Here is a 17632-nt window from a genome sequence, read left to right on the forward strand (position 1 = left end):
CCCATGCCATGAATGGACATCACTAAATTAACTGTTTGCTCTCTTCAGCTCATTTCTGAAAAATGGTGTCATTTTAAAGCAGACAACTTAGAAATGTCTTTTTCTTTTCTTTTTTTAAATTCTACTGTGGAGAATAATTAGATCTATATATATATTTTTTTTGATGGAGGTACTGGGGGTTGAACCCATGACCTTGTGCATGGTGGGCATGTGCTTTACCACCGCACTATACCCTCCCCCTAGGAAATGTCTTTTACAGAGCCAGTGCAAGGGATTATTGAAAGCTTGAAAGGCTGTATGCCCATTTGGACTGAGAAAATTTTTTTCTTACCTCCAGCAAGAAGAAAGTTTTAAAATATTATGCTTAAACACTAACTACCTTGAGTTAGATACCTATAATTTGTTACAAATACAAGAAATGCTAATTGAGTGTAATTTGTGTATATAATATGCCCTTAAAAATTTAGCCTCTAACCTCACGTATGTTTAGATCTGCAATCACTAAAAATGTTCATTTAGCTGAAACATTTTTAGTGATTACTAGAAAGAAAATTTGCCTATGTAGTCACAAATGTAATAGACAAAATTAAGAAGTGACTTTTTTTTCCTTAATGTAACCCAGTAATACTTGCTGGTAGTACTTCATACCAAGTGTGTGAAGCAGCCAAGGTCCATAGAATCTGTGTATATATGTTTGGACATTTTCATGTAGTAAATATGTGTATTATGACCTTCCTTTTTGGTTTTTATTGTATCATGTTTTAGAAAAGGTACAGTGAAAATTATGAAACTGAGTTAGATGAGTTTGAGATTAATGATTTTGTTTGCTTTAATATATATGTTATATATATACACATATGTATATGCTTTTATGTTTATTACTTTGCTTTCAGTTTATAAAGCTACCTGTTTTAAAATAATGTATCTTTTTGTTGTTTGATTTAATCTAGGCTGACAGAGTACTTCTTGGTGGTCCTGGTAGCTTTTATTGGCAAGGTAGGTTAATCTTAAAATTACCCAATAACTGTGCTTTAGACTCACCTGACTTACCATGTGCCTATGAGATGTTTCAAATTATTTAAAGAAAGAAATGAAAAAATACAATTTAAATGTATAATCATTATCTGTATACAATATTTTTTTAAAAGACTATAACATCATATACACAAAATAACATATTATGATATATAATGTCTATTATATATATATTCCTTGTAGAAAATAAACTGAATATTTAAAAAGTAAATTATAAAGTAATTTAAAATAATTAATTTTTATTGTTTGTGGTATATACTTCTCCATCTCTGTACTTTAGATGAAGTGATGTAATTAAGCATTAAGAAGTGTGTGAAATTGATCTGTAATAGATAAATTGTGGCCTTCCAAAAGCTCATGGTTTTAAAAGTAATTTGAATTTGCTCATTAGAATAGTTAAATCATTATTTTCTCGTTAATCACTGACATCAAGAATGATTTCTTTGTGTTTGGGGTTTTAAAAGAGAATCTTTTTAGGTTTCAAAAGAATATATTAAACTGGCATTGATGACATGTAAAGATTAAACACTACATTTTTTAGTCATTCTTGGAGGCCTAATAAAATTACCATTTGAACAAATGTATAACAGATCATTATTTGCTGACAGATTGAAAGTAGGTAACTGTATCTGTTTATTTGCTTACTTTATGTTTCTTTATCATTAGATACACACAATTATTTATTTAGTCAGTGTATCTATATGTTTATTTTCTGCTAAAAAGTCCAGTTTACCAGGTCAGAACTCTTGTTTTTTGGCCTTCTGATATTCAAGCATTGTCAGTATTTGTAAGAACTGGAAAACCTATGACTATATTGATTTGCAAGTACTTCCTGATTCTGAATTTTACATCTGTATTCTGCACTATGCTTTTTTTACTTGCTTCTTTGTAGGAAAACCTATGCTTTTGCTTCAGAGAAAGGGAAACTAAAGAAGCAGATTTACTGAAGGAGAATAGGATGGAAGGAAAATGGGAAGGAATGAGAAATGGGAATAAGTAAAAAGCTGAAAGAGATGGCAAAGGAGAAAATGAAAAGAGAAAAATCAGGCAAAGACGGGGATCAGCATGACAGACATACTAACTAAAATGGACAATTCTGGATTTATATGAATTATACATCCACTGAAAAACTGAGATGACTTGGGAAAATTATACTTGTTTTACAGTTTTACAATAAAAACAAAAACAGTGGCTCTAATTGCATATGAGAGAATAGATATCAATACTTTCTAGTTAGATACAAAATGTGGATTTATTTTTCTTCTTGACTTTTAGGTTATGTCATTCAGTGGAAGGGAGGGAAGGGTCTGAAAAGCGTGTGTGGGAATCAAAGATAGATTTTTGTGTTTCTCAGTCAGGACTCCTTATTAACTTTGCCTCCTTAAAAGAAGCAGCTGTTAACATGTTTAATCAACTTCTTTTGATACCTTGAGTATTGCCCAACGTCTGTATGCATTCGTACTTACGATAAATTAGGATAGGTACTTAATATTCTGTTCGTTGGAGATCTGCTGTAAATGGCATATAATATATACCTTAAAACTCAGTGACTGGGCAGAGACTATTTTGTTTAATAAGAATAAAATCAGCAGATTTCTCCCTGAATAGATAAGACGTTACGATGAATTTTTCCATAGGTCTCAGAATTACCTCTGTAAGGTTAGAGAAAATGGTAATGATGTTTTATTCCAAAGGGATGATAAATTTTCCTGTGTTCCTTGATTCAAGAAATAGTTAATGAATCCCTCCTACATACTGGGTCTTGTTTAGGCACAGAGGAAAAAGTAGTGACACAGACAGAAAGTGTTTTCTGCCCAACAGACTCAACTTGTGTGACTAGAAACATTCGAACAAGATTGAAACCTTTGGCTATTATGATTTTCCTTCTGAAAAAGCAGAAATGAAGAAATTATTTTCCATATGTTATGGAGATGGCATTTGATAAATCAGCCCACCTTTTTTGGGGCAGGGAGGCCATCTGATTTTTCTGTAGTTGTCTGAATTTCCTGTGTACTTAATAACTTAAGATTTTGAAGAAAAATGAACCCATGCGTTCAGGCTGCTTTGTAAAGGTGTCCAAATAACTCATTTAAAAAAAAAAACCAGTTTAACCAATTTTCCTTATTATAAAGGTAAAAGTAACTGTTTCAGTAGATTTTTCAAGTTCTAATAGATTGGGTTGGGAAACGACCCTTGATTTTATGATTCCATTTATTTAACATTGATTTTTTTTTAAGTGACTTAAAACAAATTCAATGTTCATAAATTTTTGTTTATTAGAAGAGACTAATTTTGAGTGCTAGCTTGAATAGAAATAATCGTGACTTAAAAAATAATTAAGTGTCAGATTTAGCATTATGAAGAAGAGTTATTTGAGGCTGGTAATTAGAAAATCTATACCTAATCTCTTTTCTTTGATGCAGGTGCTATTGTCTGAATCATAAAATTCCCATTAGAAAATTATCATTTATTTTATATATCTTTTTAGGTCAACTCATTTCAAATTATCATTTATTTTTTATATTTCTTCCAGGTCAGCTCATTTCGGATCAAGTAGCAGAAATTGTATCTAAATATGACCCTAAAGTTTACAGCATCAAGTATAATAACCAGTTAGCAACTCGGACTGCACAAGCAATTTTTGATGACAGTTATTTGGGTAGGTAAAATCAAAATACAGATTCATTTTCTGGAGTTGTGGTAGATTTGTCCTGTATTTGCATAAGCTACCTTAAGTAGGAAAATCTTTTACGTGAAATAGATGAACATTTTCTTAAAATATGAGGAATATAGAATTTCAGATTGTTGTTGAGTACTTGGGTTATGTTGTGTTTTAACAAAAATTGAAAAGCATGATTTTTACACAGTGATAATAATACTAGAGCTTTGAGGTATGCTTACTGCATCGTGGGCATTGTTCTGAGTACTTAATCTGTACTAACTCATTTACTCCTCCAAGTAAGTCTATGAAAGTGTACTGTTATTACTCCCATTTTATAGATAAAGTGAGGCCCAGAGAGGCAAATAATTTGCCTAAAGTCCCTCACTTATAACTTGCTGTTCTGAGATTTGAACCCAGGCAGTCTGACTCCTGAACTTTTTCTTATTCACTGTCTTAAACTATGGTTTTGGTCTTTGGGGTTTATTAACTTCAGTTCTCTCTCTTTAAATTTCTCTTATTCATTAAACCAAGTATACGTGACAGGAATAGTATTTTGCTGATTGAAAAAAGCGTTATTTGTTGCTCCTTTATGATGCATTGCAAGTTTACCCTGTTTTTAACTGACTCCTTTGTAAAGCCGATTAGACATTCTGGTTTTTCTAACTGAGATATATACCATTTGGGTATTTAACTCCATTATCATACAGATATGACTCTATTATCCTTAGGGGACAAAATATTATATAATTAAAGGAACTAGTTGACGATACTTTCTGGGAAAGCTCAGGCAGCACGGATGCAGAAGATAACCAGTCCTGCCCTGACAGTGTTTTACCTTTGGTTCCCCTTTAGGTTACTCAGTGGCCGTCGGAGATTTCAACGGTGATGGCGTAGATGGTATGATACCCTTGAACTATATTTAGTCCTTTTTTTAAAAAACTTAGACTAAGCTTTTGAAATAAGTGGCATTGAAAATTTCACCAACTCAAGATTTTTTTTTTTTTTTTTGAAATTGACCTTGGTCTGTAGTAAAGTTTCTCCAGCAGCCAAGGCGGCTGGGGCTGCAGTGGCCTCCCGTCTATTCCCTTCCAGCCCGCGACACTTAGGGTTATTTCTTCAGCTCCTTCCTTCTTGCTTTTCAGCAGCTTGAGTTCTCCTGGAGAGATACAGTTTAGTAGTTTCTTTGTTCTTCAGGCACAAAATTTGTAGCCTTCTGGACTCTGTCTGTAAGGCCATTACCCATCCTCTGTCTGTCTTTCCATCTTTCCTGAGAGCCCACTCTGGGGATCCTGGACTTTACCTGACTTTGGTCACATCTCTGTGCTACTGCTGCCTCTACCCTCTTTCACTTTGCTCTGTATTATCTTTCTTTACTGTACATGCAGCTTGTCTTCATTCTTAAGCCCTTTTCTCTTGCCTGTTCTCTTTAACAAGATTGCAGATACCTTGAGGGCACACATGCATTTATTTTAGGTCCTCAACAATCTATATTTTGTAAAGATTTGTTTTAGTGGTTAAAAAATGCTAGGGTCATTTATCATAGACTATCAAGTTTTTAGAATCTCTTATTGTCTACTGAAATAACAAAACAAAGCTTTCCCACATTGTCACTTGCTCCTGCAGTTTCCAATACTGGTCTTAAAAATAAGTAATTCAGTTTTTTCTTTTCAGACTTTGTTTCAGGAGTTCCGAGAGCAGCGAGGACTTTGGGGATGGTAGGAAAGTTTAAAGGTGTTTTCTAAAAAAATCTCTGGGTTATTTTATATTTTTCTCTATTTCATATGCTTTGTTTTTCCTTCACAGGTGTATATTTATGACGGGAAAAACATGTCCTCTTTACATAATTTTACTGGTGAGCAGGTATGCTTTTAAAGTGTTTTTTTTCTCCCTCCAGTGTTTTTTAACACTGGCACTTCCTAATGTCTTTAAAACTTTTCTTGGTAATATTCTCATGGTTTAGTATTCAATATGTAACAACTTTTGGTTTAATATTTGACATAGATATAAAATAGGCTTTAAATATTTCATTTTTGTTTTAACCAAAGTGATTTGTTTAAGTAAAGACTTGTAATTGCCATAATAGCTTGGATTTTTTTTAAGGGAATATAAAATCAAATTGCACACAGACAAAATTAAAAAAAATTTTTTTTCCTTGCTGATAACTTTAGCTTCTCTTTAGAAGAAGGACTTATGGCTTTTAATTTTATTAGATGCAAAACACAGCATGGCACAGATGTGTTTATTATAGATATTATAAGTAAACTTCATTTGTACTACATGAAATAAAATATTCTTCAGTTAAAAATTAGTACTTTAAAGTACTAGAATTGTACATTCTCTACAATTACAGGCATTTTATAATATGCTGTATTGTATGTCTCAAATAATTAAATGATAAGTTAGTACAGGCATATCTTGTTTTATTGCATTTCATTTTATTGCATTTCACAGATTCTGCGTTTTTTACAAATTGAAGGTTTGTGGCAACCTTGAGTTGTCAGATGATGGTTAGTATTTTTTAGCAATGAAGTATTTTTACATTAAGATACGTACTTTTTTAAAGATACAATGCTAGTGCACACTTAATAGACTATAATATGGTATAAAGGTAACTTTTATATGTACTGGGGAACCAAAAAATTTCTGTAACTCGCTTTATTGGGCTGTTCGATTTGTTGCGGAGGCCTGGAACTGAACCCGCAGTATCTCTGAGGTATGCCTCTGATGATAAAGGGAAAATTAATCAGTGGATGGAGAAAAAACATCTCCTGGTTTGCAGATCTGGGATTCAAGCTGACTTCTTGTTCAGCTGAGACCTTTGGGCTTTGCAAGAGGATTGATAGGATGGGGAACAGACTTGAGGTTCCCAGGAACCTCTTCCCATTTGTATGGCAGTTGGGGTTGACACGCAGTGTGGGGTGGCCTGCAGTTGACAGGCTGTTAGGGTTGTGGCAGGGGTGGCTACCCCTATGTGCTGCTGTGACTTCTTCACTTCTGACAGCTTCTCTTGTCAGATGCCCACATGTGTCTCTGGATCATGTCGTACGCAGTCCATGATGCTTTCTCTGTGCATCCTCAGCTTTGCTGTGGGGGAAGCCCAGGGTTTGCATTTGGATGGACCTGGGCTCTCCATACTCAGTCTTATTGCATTGGACAACTTCTTTACCCCTGTCAGTCGGGTGGCTCGCATATAAAAATAGGGATACTATAGCTTCCTCATGGAGTTGTGGTGAGAGTCAAAGGAAAACATTTCAGTAAAAGTGCCCAGGACAAAAATGTGGTACCCCAAATACAGTGCACTTTATTACATATGCTCTGACCTTGTGATTGAACACAGACTAAGCCTTTAATTTTCTCAGTTACACTGCATCAACCCGAAATAGATTAATGTAGCAGTCTCCCGTATCATTCCCTCCTGATAGCTCAGCTAATCAAATTTTGGAAGCTTTGCTAATTTTACTTTTTTTAAATTTATTGACTCATCCTTCACCTTAGTACATCTTTTCTTTTTTTTAATTTTTCTTTTTCTTTTTTTGCTTGTTTATTTTTGGAGGGGAGGTGATTAATTTTCTTTCTTTCTTTCTTACTAGCGGAGATACTGGGGATTGAACCCAGGTCCTTGTGCATGCTAAGCACATACCCTTCCATTGAGCTATACCCTCCCCCCGCTTTAGTTCATCTTTACTCTGTCACCTTTCCTAGTTTTGTTTTGCATGTTGGGATCTCTTTAGAACTTTGCTTTTTCACAGTTACTTCCAGCCAGACTGCTTTGTCTTTGATGGCCAGCAGTCTTCTGTGGTGGGGGAGAGGACATTCCTTCCCCTCTGCAAAACAAGCCCATGATAAACCCAAACGCATTTGCACTGTGTGTAATTCAAAGGCAAAACCACTGGCGTGTAATTGATTGAGACATGAAACAAAAATGAACTCCATTCTTTGTCTTTCTAAACAGTAATTTCTTTAGAATTGTAGTTGTTTCACATAGGGAGAGCTATTTATGACCTATTAATAATTGTTTTTATTATCTTTACTGCCTAGACATTAAAAACTTCTTGGGTTCAATGGAAATGTCTGTTGTGACCATGTGTCTTTCTGATAGTATGTCTGTCTGGCATGTTTGGGTGGTAGAGAGGAAGGAAGATAGTAGGTGGGGCTCAGAAGGAGCCCTGATTGTATATGGCCTTAAATGGCATGTGTTGAAGACACTGAAATGATATACATGGGCTGTGTTTTGCTGATAAATCTAGGGAAGTATACAAGCTTCATTACCTGATTGTCATTGTTTTGGTAGAATAAACAAAAGAAGAAATTTAGATTGAAGCACTATATGCAGAGGAAAAAAAATTAGCCCTTTCTATTTGATAAATATGTAACAAATATTAATTGTTTAAACTAGTTGGGTGAAATGTAAACATTTCATTTTCATCTTATTATCCAGATGGCTGCATATTTTGGATTTTCTGTCGCTGCCACTGACATTAATGGGGATGAGTAAGTTTAAAAAAATGTTTCCAGAAACAGTTTTCCTCTTGTGTTTATGAACGCTGTACTAAAACTAAACATTTTTTTTTCCTGTTTCTCTGTCCCCTTCCTGCTAGTCTTTCTTTTTAAGGAACTACTTTGAAACAACTTTATCACAAATACTAGAAAATCTTTATGTTGTTCATAATTTCTTTCAATAGCTTTTATCATATGAAGGAATAAAGTAATTTTATGAATTACTTATAGTTTCTTAAAAGAACAGAAGGAAGGTTTGAACTAGAAATGATCATTTCAGATGTGACTGGGAGAGATGTAGAAAGAGGAAAATTTGAGTTTCAAAAAGAAAGAGTGATTGTTAATAGTCACATGGATTTGATCTCGCTTTTGGTGAAGAAGATTCTGTTCTTTTAGTTACGCAGATGTGTTTATTGGCGCACCTCTCTTCATGGATCGTGGTTCTGACGGCAAACTCCAGGAGGTGGGGCAGGTCTCAGTGTCTCTGCAAAGAGCTTCGGGAGACTTCCAGACGACCAAGCTGAATGGGTTTGAGGTTTTTGCAAGGTTCGGCAGTGCCATAGCTCCTTTGGGAGATCTGGACCAGGACGGCTTCAATGGTAAGATCAGATTTTAGCAACTGTGGGTCCCTGATTTTGTGTCCACCGGGAGAAGTCCTGTAGAATTTACTCGTGCAAACCTTCTTCCTAGAAAGAAGGATTTTGAGTGACAGGTTAAACGACAGGCTGCTCTTTTTCCTTAGAAATTAGAGCAACATTTTCAAAAATTAATTCTCATGAGTTATTATTCATGCAGCTTCCAATTAGGATGTCAGAGTGGTTAATTTTTGTAAGGAGCCTGCATTCCCAGGGAGCCCAGTATGAGCTGGTGATTTTCTGTCTCTGTCCTGCTTAGCAGCAGTGCCCTCTGCTGTCCATTTGGGTACAAGTGTCAAAAACGCTCCCAGGCACGTTGTCAAGGCAATGCTGACCCTAGTGCCTCCCTCAAAGGTATAATTTGCCATTAATATTTTTGAAGTCACAACTTTGTTGTGGTTGTCCAGAATATTCTGAGGGAGGCTATATCTCCCTTCATGGGGACAAGTAAAAAGATAAGCTCATTATTTTATAATAGTATAAAACTAATATAAATTATTAAATAAAAAATTTAATAGTTTAATTAGTAGCTATCGATATCTTTAAAAACCAGAGTTGGTTTCTACTATAGAATGAAATTTAGATTACAAATTACTATGATTATTTTTCTTTTTTAAAGAATACTGTTAAAAATTTTTCTAGAAATCACAGAACAGAGAGTTGCACTGTTGGTTTGTTTGTATAATCAACAGTACATAGGGATTTGCCTCTTAAAATGTAAATAAAGTTATAAATTAAGAAGAAAACTTCAAAAATACAAATAACTCTCAAATCTCTCAAGCGGTAAAAAAAAAAAAAAAGGAAAATGTTTGGCCTCAAGCCTCCACTCCTGCCTCGTGGGTGGTTTTATGTCATGTACTGAAAATGTCTTTTCTGACCCTGGAAGTTTGCATTGTTAGTAAAAAAATCTATTCAAGGGGACATTTTGCTTCCTAAAATACTGTGAAAGATTTTTACTACCAAGAGAACTTAACATAAATCAAATGCAACTCTAGTGAGAAGTTCAACATAGAACTTGAAAAGAGTATTATAGAACAGACCGAGTCATTACTCACTGAAAACAAAAACTACCCAGAAAACACAGGGCCGAACCTGAGGTTCTGCCTTGGATAACGTTAACAAGTTCTTTGCTGTAACTGAGCCTGTCTCCAGGCTCTGTGGGGGAGCCTGGACATATTTGCTGTCACCTTGGCTTGACAATATTCCAGCCCTTTGAAGATTGTTTCTTTAGTGTCATGATCCAGACAGAGTCTCATCCTGCTTTCTGTATTTTTATTAAAATGTATTGTCGTGAACACAATTGTAAGTAACGACAGCTAAAAAATATTGATGTTTTACAACGATTTTACAAAGAGATTTTACTTTTAGAATATTGAAGTTTTACAGTGATTTTACAGAGAGATTTTACTTTTAGAGATAGATAACCACAGAGGGTGATTTTGTTTTCCCAAAGTTTCTCCTGGGGTCTTATTGTCCCAAGTAGTAGATTGTGAATGATAATGTCTTTAGGAGAGAATGATCTGTGCTGTATTTATGTAGCTATATATGTGTATATATATTTATAGTTTATATGTATCTATAGTTTATATATGTAAAAAAGTGTTAGTTATAACCTGGATCATTTCCTTGTTCAGACCTGATGACATTGACCCTTTGTTATGCCATTGCTCCTATATTCCTCCCTTTCCACCTACACCCCCTAGGAAAACCCTAGGTATCATCAAGGGGGATACTGAAAGCAAAACAGTAAAGTTACATTTCACAGTTACATGCAGTTTTCATCAGTGCTTATCCAGAAAGGCAGAGGGGGATAAAACACAGAAAAGGGAAACTAAAATGATCAAAGGAAGGAATTGATTGCATGAAAAAGTAGGACTTTCCAGACTAGACAGATACCAGCCAAGAGAAAAGATGATTAGAATGTATAAATAATGGAAGGTTTAGAAAGAGTAAAGATAACTTTTAAAAACCATCTCTCAACAGTAGGGCCATCTTTCTCTTGAAAAATTGTATTTTAATGAAAGTTTCTTAATCCGCATGTCAATTTAGAAGTTATTTTATCTTTTGAAACTTAAAGCATAAAGAAGGATTCTTATGTAATTTAGATACTGCTTTTTTATTTAAGGATAACAGATTCCTGGTTGGTGCTTACTGCAGGTGAAGCACTGTTGTAAGTGCTAAAAATGAGAGCATAGCTTAGATCCTGTCCATAGGAATTTAGTGTCAGTAGGGGCAAGTTTAATGTGAACAAGTAAACACTAGAATGTAGTCATCACAATGGTTGAGATATTTGTGGGCATACTGGTCTCAAAGAAAAGATGAGGGACCAAGGTGTCTTTGCTGTCTCAGGGGCTGTGGCATGAAGGGGGCTGAAAACAGTTTGGGGATACAAGGAAATTGAGGCATTGTGAATGTCTGGTACACAGTGGCTGTCATGAGCAACATGGACACATCCTTGCTCTCATGAAATTCATGTTTTGTGGAGGAGCCATAGAGAAAAACACATAAAAGGGAAATTCAGATAGTGATAAAGGCTGTGGGTTGAAACAAACAAAAAAAAGGCAAGATAATGTGATAGGGGGTGCCTAGACAGAGAGGGAGAGTGCATTGCTTCATAGCATGGCCTGGAAGACTTCTCTGACAAGAAGACGCTTGATCTGTGATTTGGACAAACAGAAGGAGCAGAGCTTGAAAAGCTCTAGAGCAAAGGCTGTTGAGGCAGAGGGAACAGCATCCAGAGGTGGGGACTAGCTCAGTGAGTTTAAGAAACAGAAAAAAAGGCCAGGGTGATGATTGGGCAAACCAGGTCGCACGTAAATATTTTGGGAAATAATTGAAAGATTTTAAGAAGGAAGGTGACACAATATTAACATTGATAGTGTTTGTGATATATTTTAGTTAGGAAAGGTCACAGTGACCATTTGGTATTTTGTTTTTGTTTGTAAGAATTTCAAACTCTTGTTTGTTTACTTCATTTCAATGTAAATTGAGCAAGATAGAGATGAAGTCAGAGCTTTCAAGTTTCTGAGCCAGATTGACTTCTCCCAAAAAACTGAAAACCATACCCCACTAAATTAGAATTTTGAGAGCGAGAATCAACCTTAAATAAATCTTTTGACATGTCCCCTCCCCTTGATTTTTAACGAGGCATTTGAGGTCCAGAGGATTATCATTTGTTCAAGGTTATCGGGCTCCAAATTAGTGTCTTTTCCACAGTTTTGCTTGAATCTCCTTGAATTAGGTTGTTGCTTTTGAGTTAAGAGGACCCTACTGAACTTTGAGTCTATATTTATCATGATGCGTGGTTTCTGTAATATTAAGATCTTCACGTAAATGAGTTCTAAGATTTCCTTCTCTCCATCCTGGCCCTCCTCTCACCCTCCTTCCCTCTTCCCTTCTTCCTCCTCCTCCCCCTCCCCAACTTCTCACTTCTCCCCATCTCCTCGCTCTCACCCACAGATATTGCAATTGCTGCTCCATATGGGGGTGAAGATAAAAAAGGAATTGTTTATATTTTCAACGGAAGACCCACAGGCTTGAATGCGGTCCCGTCTCAGATCCTCGAAGGAAAGTGGGCTGCCCGGAGCATGCCACCGAGCTTCGGCTATTCCATGAAAGGAGCCACGGACATAGACAGGAACGGATATCCAGGTGCTTCCCTAGAAATATGGAGAGCTTCTTAGATTTTTCAGTCCTAAGAGCAAGTAGCATTAGTTACTGTTCTCTTGATTGATGTTATTAAATCATTTCAATTCAACATTTCAAGTATTATTTAAGCCCCTGCTGTTGTTCAAGGCACTGCTCTCATCACTCAAGGGGAAACAAAGCACAGACAGCTCTTTCTTGGAAGTGTCCCATACAAAACACTTACTTTTAATTTCTTCTTTTATTGTCTTGAAATCGGTAATGAAATGTCAGGGGGAAATGTTGTAGAAGCTGTTGTAAACAGAAGCTCAGTCTCAGTTTTTAAAACCTTTTTTTGTTTTTATTGATCTAGAATTTTTATGGACTTCACTAATCATTGTGACTTTTTAAAAAATATGCTATCTCACTTAATTCTTCTAGTAAGACTGGTGAGGAGTGTAAGCTAGCTCAGCTCATTATTATACCATTTTCTGCATGAGAAAGGTAATTTGCCCAAAGTTGCCTGCTGGTTTGTGCCAGTATAGGAAGTGAGGCCTTTTTCTGGCTCTTTTATACTTTGGAATATTTTAATGGCTCTAGGATTGTAATGGATATATTGTTTAAAGAAAACATAATGCAGAAATTTAATTACCTTTGTTGTTGAAACAGTTAATGAGCTCAATATACAAGTATGTTGAAGTGCTTTTAGAAATAGGACATAAAGTTAATTCTCATCTATGTTAGTGTTATTTTAAGAATTTTTGTTATAAATGCAATATATTTATTATAGAACTTTTAGAAAATACAGCAAAGCATACCTTTCAATATGCTTTCTTTTTTTCAATGCATTCACACACGTTTTTAAACAATGTAGAGTTATACTTTATGCACTGTTAATTGCATATTTTATTCACTTAAAGCATCAGGAATATTTCCTCATGTTATATGATTCTTCTGAAGCTTGATGTTTTCCATTCTATCAAATATCTGTGTCATATCTTCTTTAACCTTATTTTAGGGCATATATATCCTTGTATATAATTCAGACGCATACCTCTGATTATTTCTTTAGAACAAAATTCCAGAATTGCTATGTCAAAGATACGTACTTTTTTTTTAAGGCTCTTGTTACACATTGTCAAATTATAATCCCATTCCCTACAAAAGAAGGTTCTGCAACTTTTTAAGCACTCACCAAATGATCACTCATTTTCCCACATTTGTACCCACACTGGATGTCATCTTCATTTCTTTTAAAATAACTTTAAACTATATGATAGGTGGAAAATGTTATTTTGTTTTAATTTTATGGTTTTGAATTATTAGTGAGGATAATAAGCATTTTTGTTTACTTGCATACCTATGTTTACTTTTGTGAATTTCCTTTTTATATCTTTTTTTTCCATTTCTATTGGAATGTTTTTCTTTTCCTTCATTCATTCATTCATTTTTTTAAAAAAATGTACCTCGAACATTGAAGATATTAACTCCTCAACTCATATATATTTCTGTTTTGTCACATTTTCTTTTTGAGCATAAAGAAATTCTTAACTTATATGTAGTCCATTCTGCCTGTCTTTATGGTTTCCCATGGACTTTTCTTCTTAGAAAGGGCTTCATCAAATTTAGCTTGGGTATACTAGGGGATAGAGTTCTGATTTCATTTTTACCAAATTGTCAACCAGTGATACCAGCTACATATAAAAACAAATGCATTCTGTCCTTGTTGATTTGGGTGCATCTGCTGACATTCTGAGTGTCCTAAGCACAGTTGACCCTTACTGTGAACGCTGGGGTGCCGACTGTCTGCAGTCAAAAAGCCACGTGTAACTAGCTTTACAGTTGGGCCTCTGTGTCCACGGTTCCGTGGATTCGGCCCACCTCAGATTGTGTAGTTCTATAGTACGTATTCAGTGAAAAAAATCCACTTACAAGTAGACCTGTCCAGTTCAAACCCATGTTGCTCAAGGGTGAACTGTATATGTAATGTGCTTTTTTGGTTTGGCTTTGTTTTTGAAACAAAATAAATAAAGTAAAAAAAAGGACACTTTACAATGAAATTGTGAAATCTACAGGCATCTGTAGAGCTTCTTCCTTTGGGGTATGTGTGTTTGGGTAGCATACACTTCCTTATTGTTGCTGATTTTCACTAAGAATCCATTAAAAAGATTCTTGTCTACCAGGATAGATGAAAAATTAAGTTTTATGATTAGTTTGATGAAAGTGTATTTAGAGTTTTCATATACATTTTAGCCTTTTAGACATTGTCTTATAACTACTTAATGAAGAATAGTTTTGAGGATGTGCCTAAATCTTTATTATATTCATTGAAAGTTTTATAGGATGGTATGTAAATTTTAAATAACACTATATTATTATTATTAACATTTTTTTCTACTCTCTTTTAAGATTTAATTGTAGGGGCTTTTGGTGTGGATAGAGCTGTATTATACAGGTAAGCATGTTTTCATATCCAATAATAGAGGAATATTCTGAATTATATGAAAGTTTTACGTTAAGTACCAGTGTTTGAATTTCAGTTTAGTTTTCGTGAAGTAACGATAAAATACGTTCTTTCGATTCAAGATTTGCTGCAGGCAAGTAGTAGTGATACTAAGAGATCCCAACGTAGAGAAAGCTATAGATTTTTTATTTGAAAAAGCATTCAGGATTTTCCCTCTTCTTTAAATTGTGTTCAAAGAGGTTTTCCTGTGTTTTAGATTATACAAGTTTAAAGTGATAGTTTACGTTTTCCTCTAAGAGACAAGAAATTAGCTTGGTGTTTGTGCCACAGCGTTTTGTGACCACAAGGGCAGTATGTGATGGCTCCCAAAATGAATATTTTTATTAGAGCAGTAGGTATAAATCCACTTCTGTATTTCCCAGCTTTGTACATATTCCCAGTAAGTCTCTGTCATAACTTCCTCATGCCGTACGGTATCATCTGGCATCTGGGGTAGACTAGGATGTTGACACTTCTGTGGGCTGTGTTTACACATGGCAGGAAAACTAACACTGGTTCCATGTCATGGAAGGAAGGGCATACAATAAAAAAAATACTTCCCCTCACGCTCGTTACTAGTTTATTAGTATGTCTGTCCAGAAAAATTCTATTCACTAAAAAATCATGTGTGTGTGTATCGCATCCTTTGTACATGGTGTTTTTTCCCCTCTTAGACTAAAATTCTGTCTTGGCTCCGTCTTCGAGGTCATACCACATTAGCGCAGATGACTGTACAGCACTCATTTCCCCCGCTGTGTCGTGTTGCATTAGGTAGCGATCCCCTGACTTGTTTAACCATCCTGCTTTAATGGGCTGCATTCTGATATGGTTGTGGCCAGTTGTCCTGCTTTGCCTGGAACTGAGGGATTTGCCAGGATGTGGGGCTTTCACTGTTAAAGTCAGGACAGTCTTGCACAAACTGGGATGCTTGGTCCTTCTGTGTTATGTTGTTTTTTTCTTTTTGCTATTATAAATACTGCTTTGGCAAACGTTGCATTGTATGTACAGTGAATGTGAACCTAAAATGCTTAGATTAATCTAACATTTTAAATAACTTTTTTCATTTTCATTTTCTTTTCTTTCTTTTTTTTTAACCAGGGCCAGACCAGTTATCACTGTAAACGCTGGCCTTGAAGTGTACCCTAGCATTTTAAATCAAGACAATAAAACCTGCCCACTGCCTGGGACAGAGCTCAAAGTTTCCTGGTAAGGGTATTTGTTTAATAATAGTTATTATTTTGATTGTTGGTCTAATCATTATAAAGACAATTGAAAATGAAGGTGTGGGAGCTGAAATATTGCTAACGCAGTTTCTATGGATATACTCTATTCTCATATCATAGATTGAATTATAGAAATACTGTTCCGAAGAAGATAATGTAGAAGGCTCGAGAAATATACTATAAACTAGTATGAAACTAACTTTTAAAATATGCATACTCAGTGAATATATTCAAAAAGAAGAAAAGCTAATAAAATTTCAGAACTCATATTTAATTCCAAGCATTCCTGTGAACATTTTAATTTTTAAAAACTATGATCTTTTTCAGATTTAATATCTTGACTAGCTGTATAAAAAATTATTTTGCTTTAGTATATTGGTCTTCTATTTGTTCCTTGTTTCTGAAGAAAAATACAGTTTCTTTTAAGTTTAATGTCTAAATTCTTTTTCAAGTCTCCATTGTTTGTGGGTTACTTTTTTCTGTATTGCTTGATTTTGCTATATGTTCATTCTGCCTTATTTATAATTTTCTTAAAATTTTTTCTTTGAATTGATTCATGATTTACTTTAAAACACATAAAATAGAGAAACCAGTATGTTTCTCATACATCTCAAAATCAATGCAAAATTAGTAATGAAAAGTCTTGACCCACCCACATACTATGAAACTCACCACGCGTGCCCCACTTTGGGGAACACTGTCTGTGTTCCTTGCTCACGCAGAAAAATCAGAGAGAACTTGGAGAAGAAGGGTAGGATGATTGTAAGATGGGAAAATTTTACTTCACAACAGCTAATTAAAAGGCGTTTTTCCTGAATTTGTTTTTGAATTATTTATTATCATTATTAAAATTATTTTTCAAAATTTTATTTACAATAAAATACATATTAAATAAACATGGTTATAATCAAATTTTTATTTCTTTCATTGGATTGCATTAAAAATTCAGTAATATTTGGTCTTCGTTTTCACTGATTGGCAGTGAAGTTGTGTTTAAGATTTTTCACTCTCAACTTTACTGCCTTTCTTCCTTTCACTCACCCAGTGTATCCTGGTGAAGTTGCTGATAGTATGCTTATGACTATGGTAACAGTATGAAGGCTTCAAATACACTAAGTAGAGCAGTAGCTTTCACATGTTTTTGATTATGGCATAGGGTATGAAATACATTTTGCATCACAATCCAATAAATACATACATGTAATTAAAACAAAAGTTTCATGAAATCTTACCCTTGATACTTAAGTCAATTTTACATATTTAATTTAGTTTTTTAAGATGCTAGACACAATCTATTAAAATGATGTCATGAACTATTAATAAATTGAAAAATACACTGTTCTCAAGGAGCTTGCTAATTAAAGTTCTGTGGGGCTTTTTAATAAATGAGACAGTTATTTTAAATCTGGACTGTCATTTCCCTCATTTAGATTTATCAACAGATTCTGTAAAC

At 34.7% G+C, this 17632-nt stretch overlaps 1 protein-coding gene across 3 annotated transcripts in view; it reads left to right on the forward strand.

Moving 5' to 3' along the window:
• The window catches only part of ITGAV (integrin subunit alpha V), a 77765-nt gene that overhangs the window by 38798 nt on the left and 21335 nt on the right, over positions 1–17632 (forward strand). For all 3 annotated transcript variants that reach the window (XM_014563032.2, XM_006189240.2, XM_032479882.1), the window contains 10 exons: positions 951–996; positions 3569–3694; positions 4550–4594; positions 5369–5412; positions 5501–5557; positions 8136–8188; positions 8591–8793; positions 12289–12480; positions 14863–14908; positions 16055–16162. In XM_014563032.2, coding sequence (XP_014418518.2) covers positions 951–996; positions 3569–3694; positions 4550–4594; positions 5369–5412; positions 5501–5557; positions 8136–8188; positions 8591–8793; positions 12289–12480; positions 14863–14908; positions 16055–16162 — 920 coding nt within the window. The remainder of the gene's footprint in view (positions 1–950; positions 997–3568; positions 3695–4549; positions 4595–5368; positions 5413–5500; positions 5558–8135; positions 8189–8590; positions 8794–12288; positions 12481–14862; positions 14909–16054; positions 16163–17632) is intronic.

Source organism: Camelus ferus, chromosome 5, assembly GCF_009834535.1.
Source record: "Camelus ferus isolate YT-003-E chromosome 5, BCGSAC_Cfer_1.0, whole genome shotgun sequence".
Classification (NCBI taxonomy): Eukaryota; Metazoa; Chordata; class Mammalia; order Artiodactyla; family Camelidae; genus Camelus; species Camelus ferus.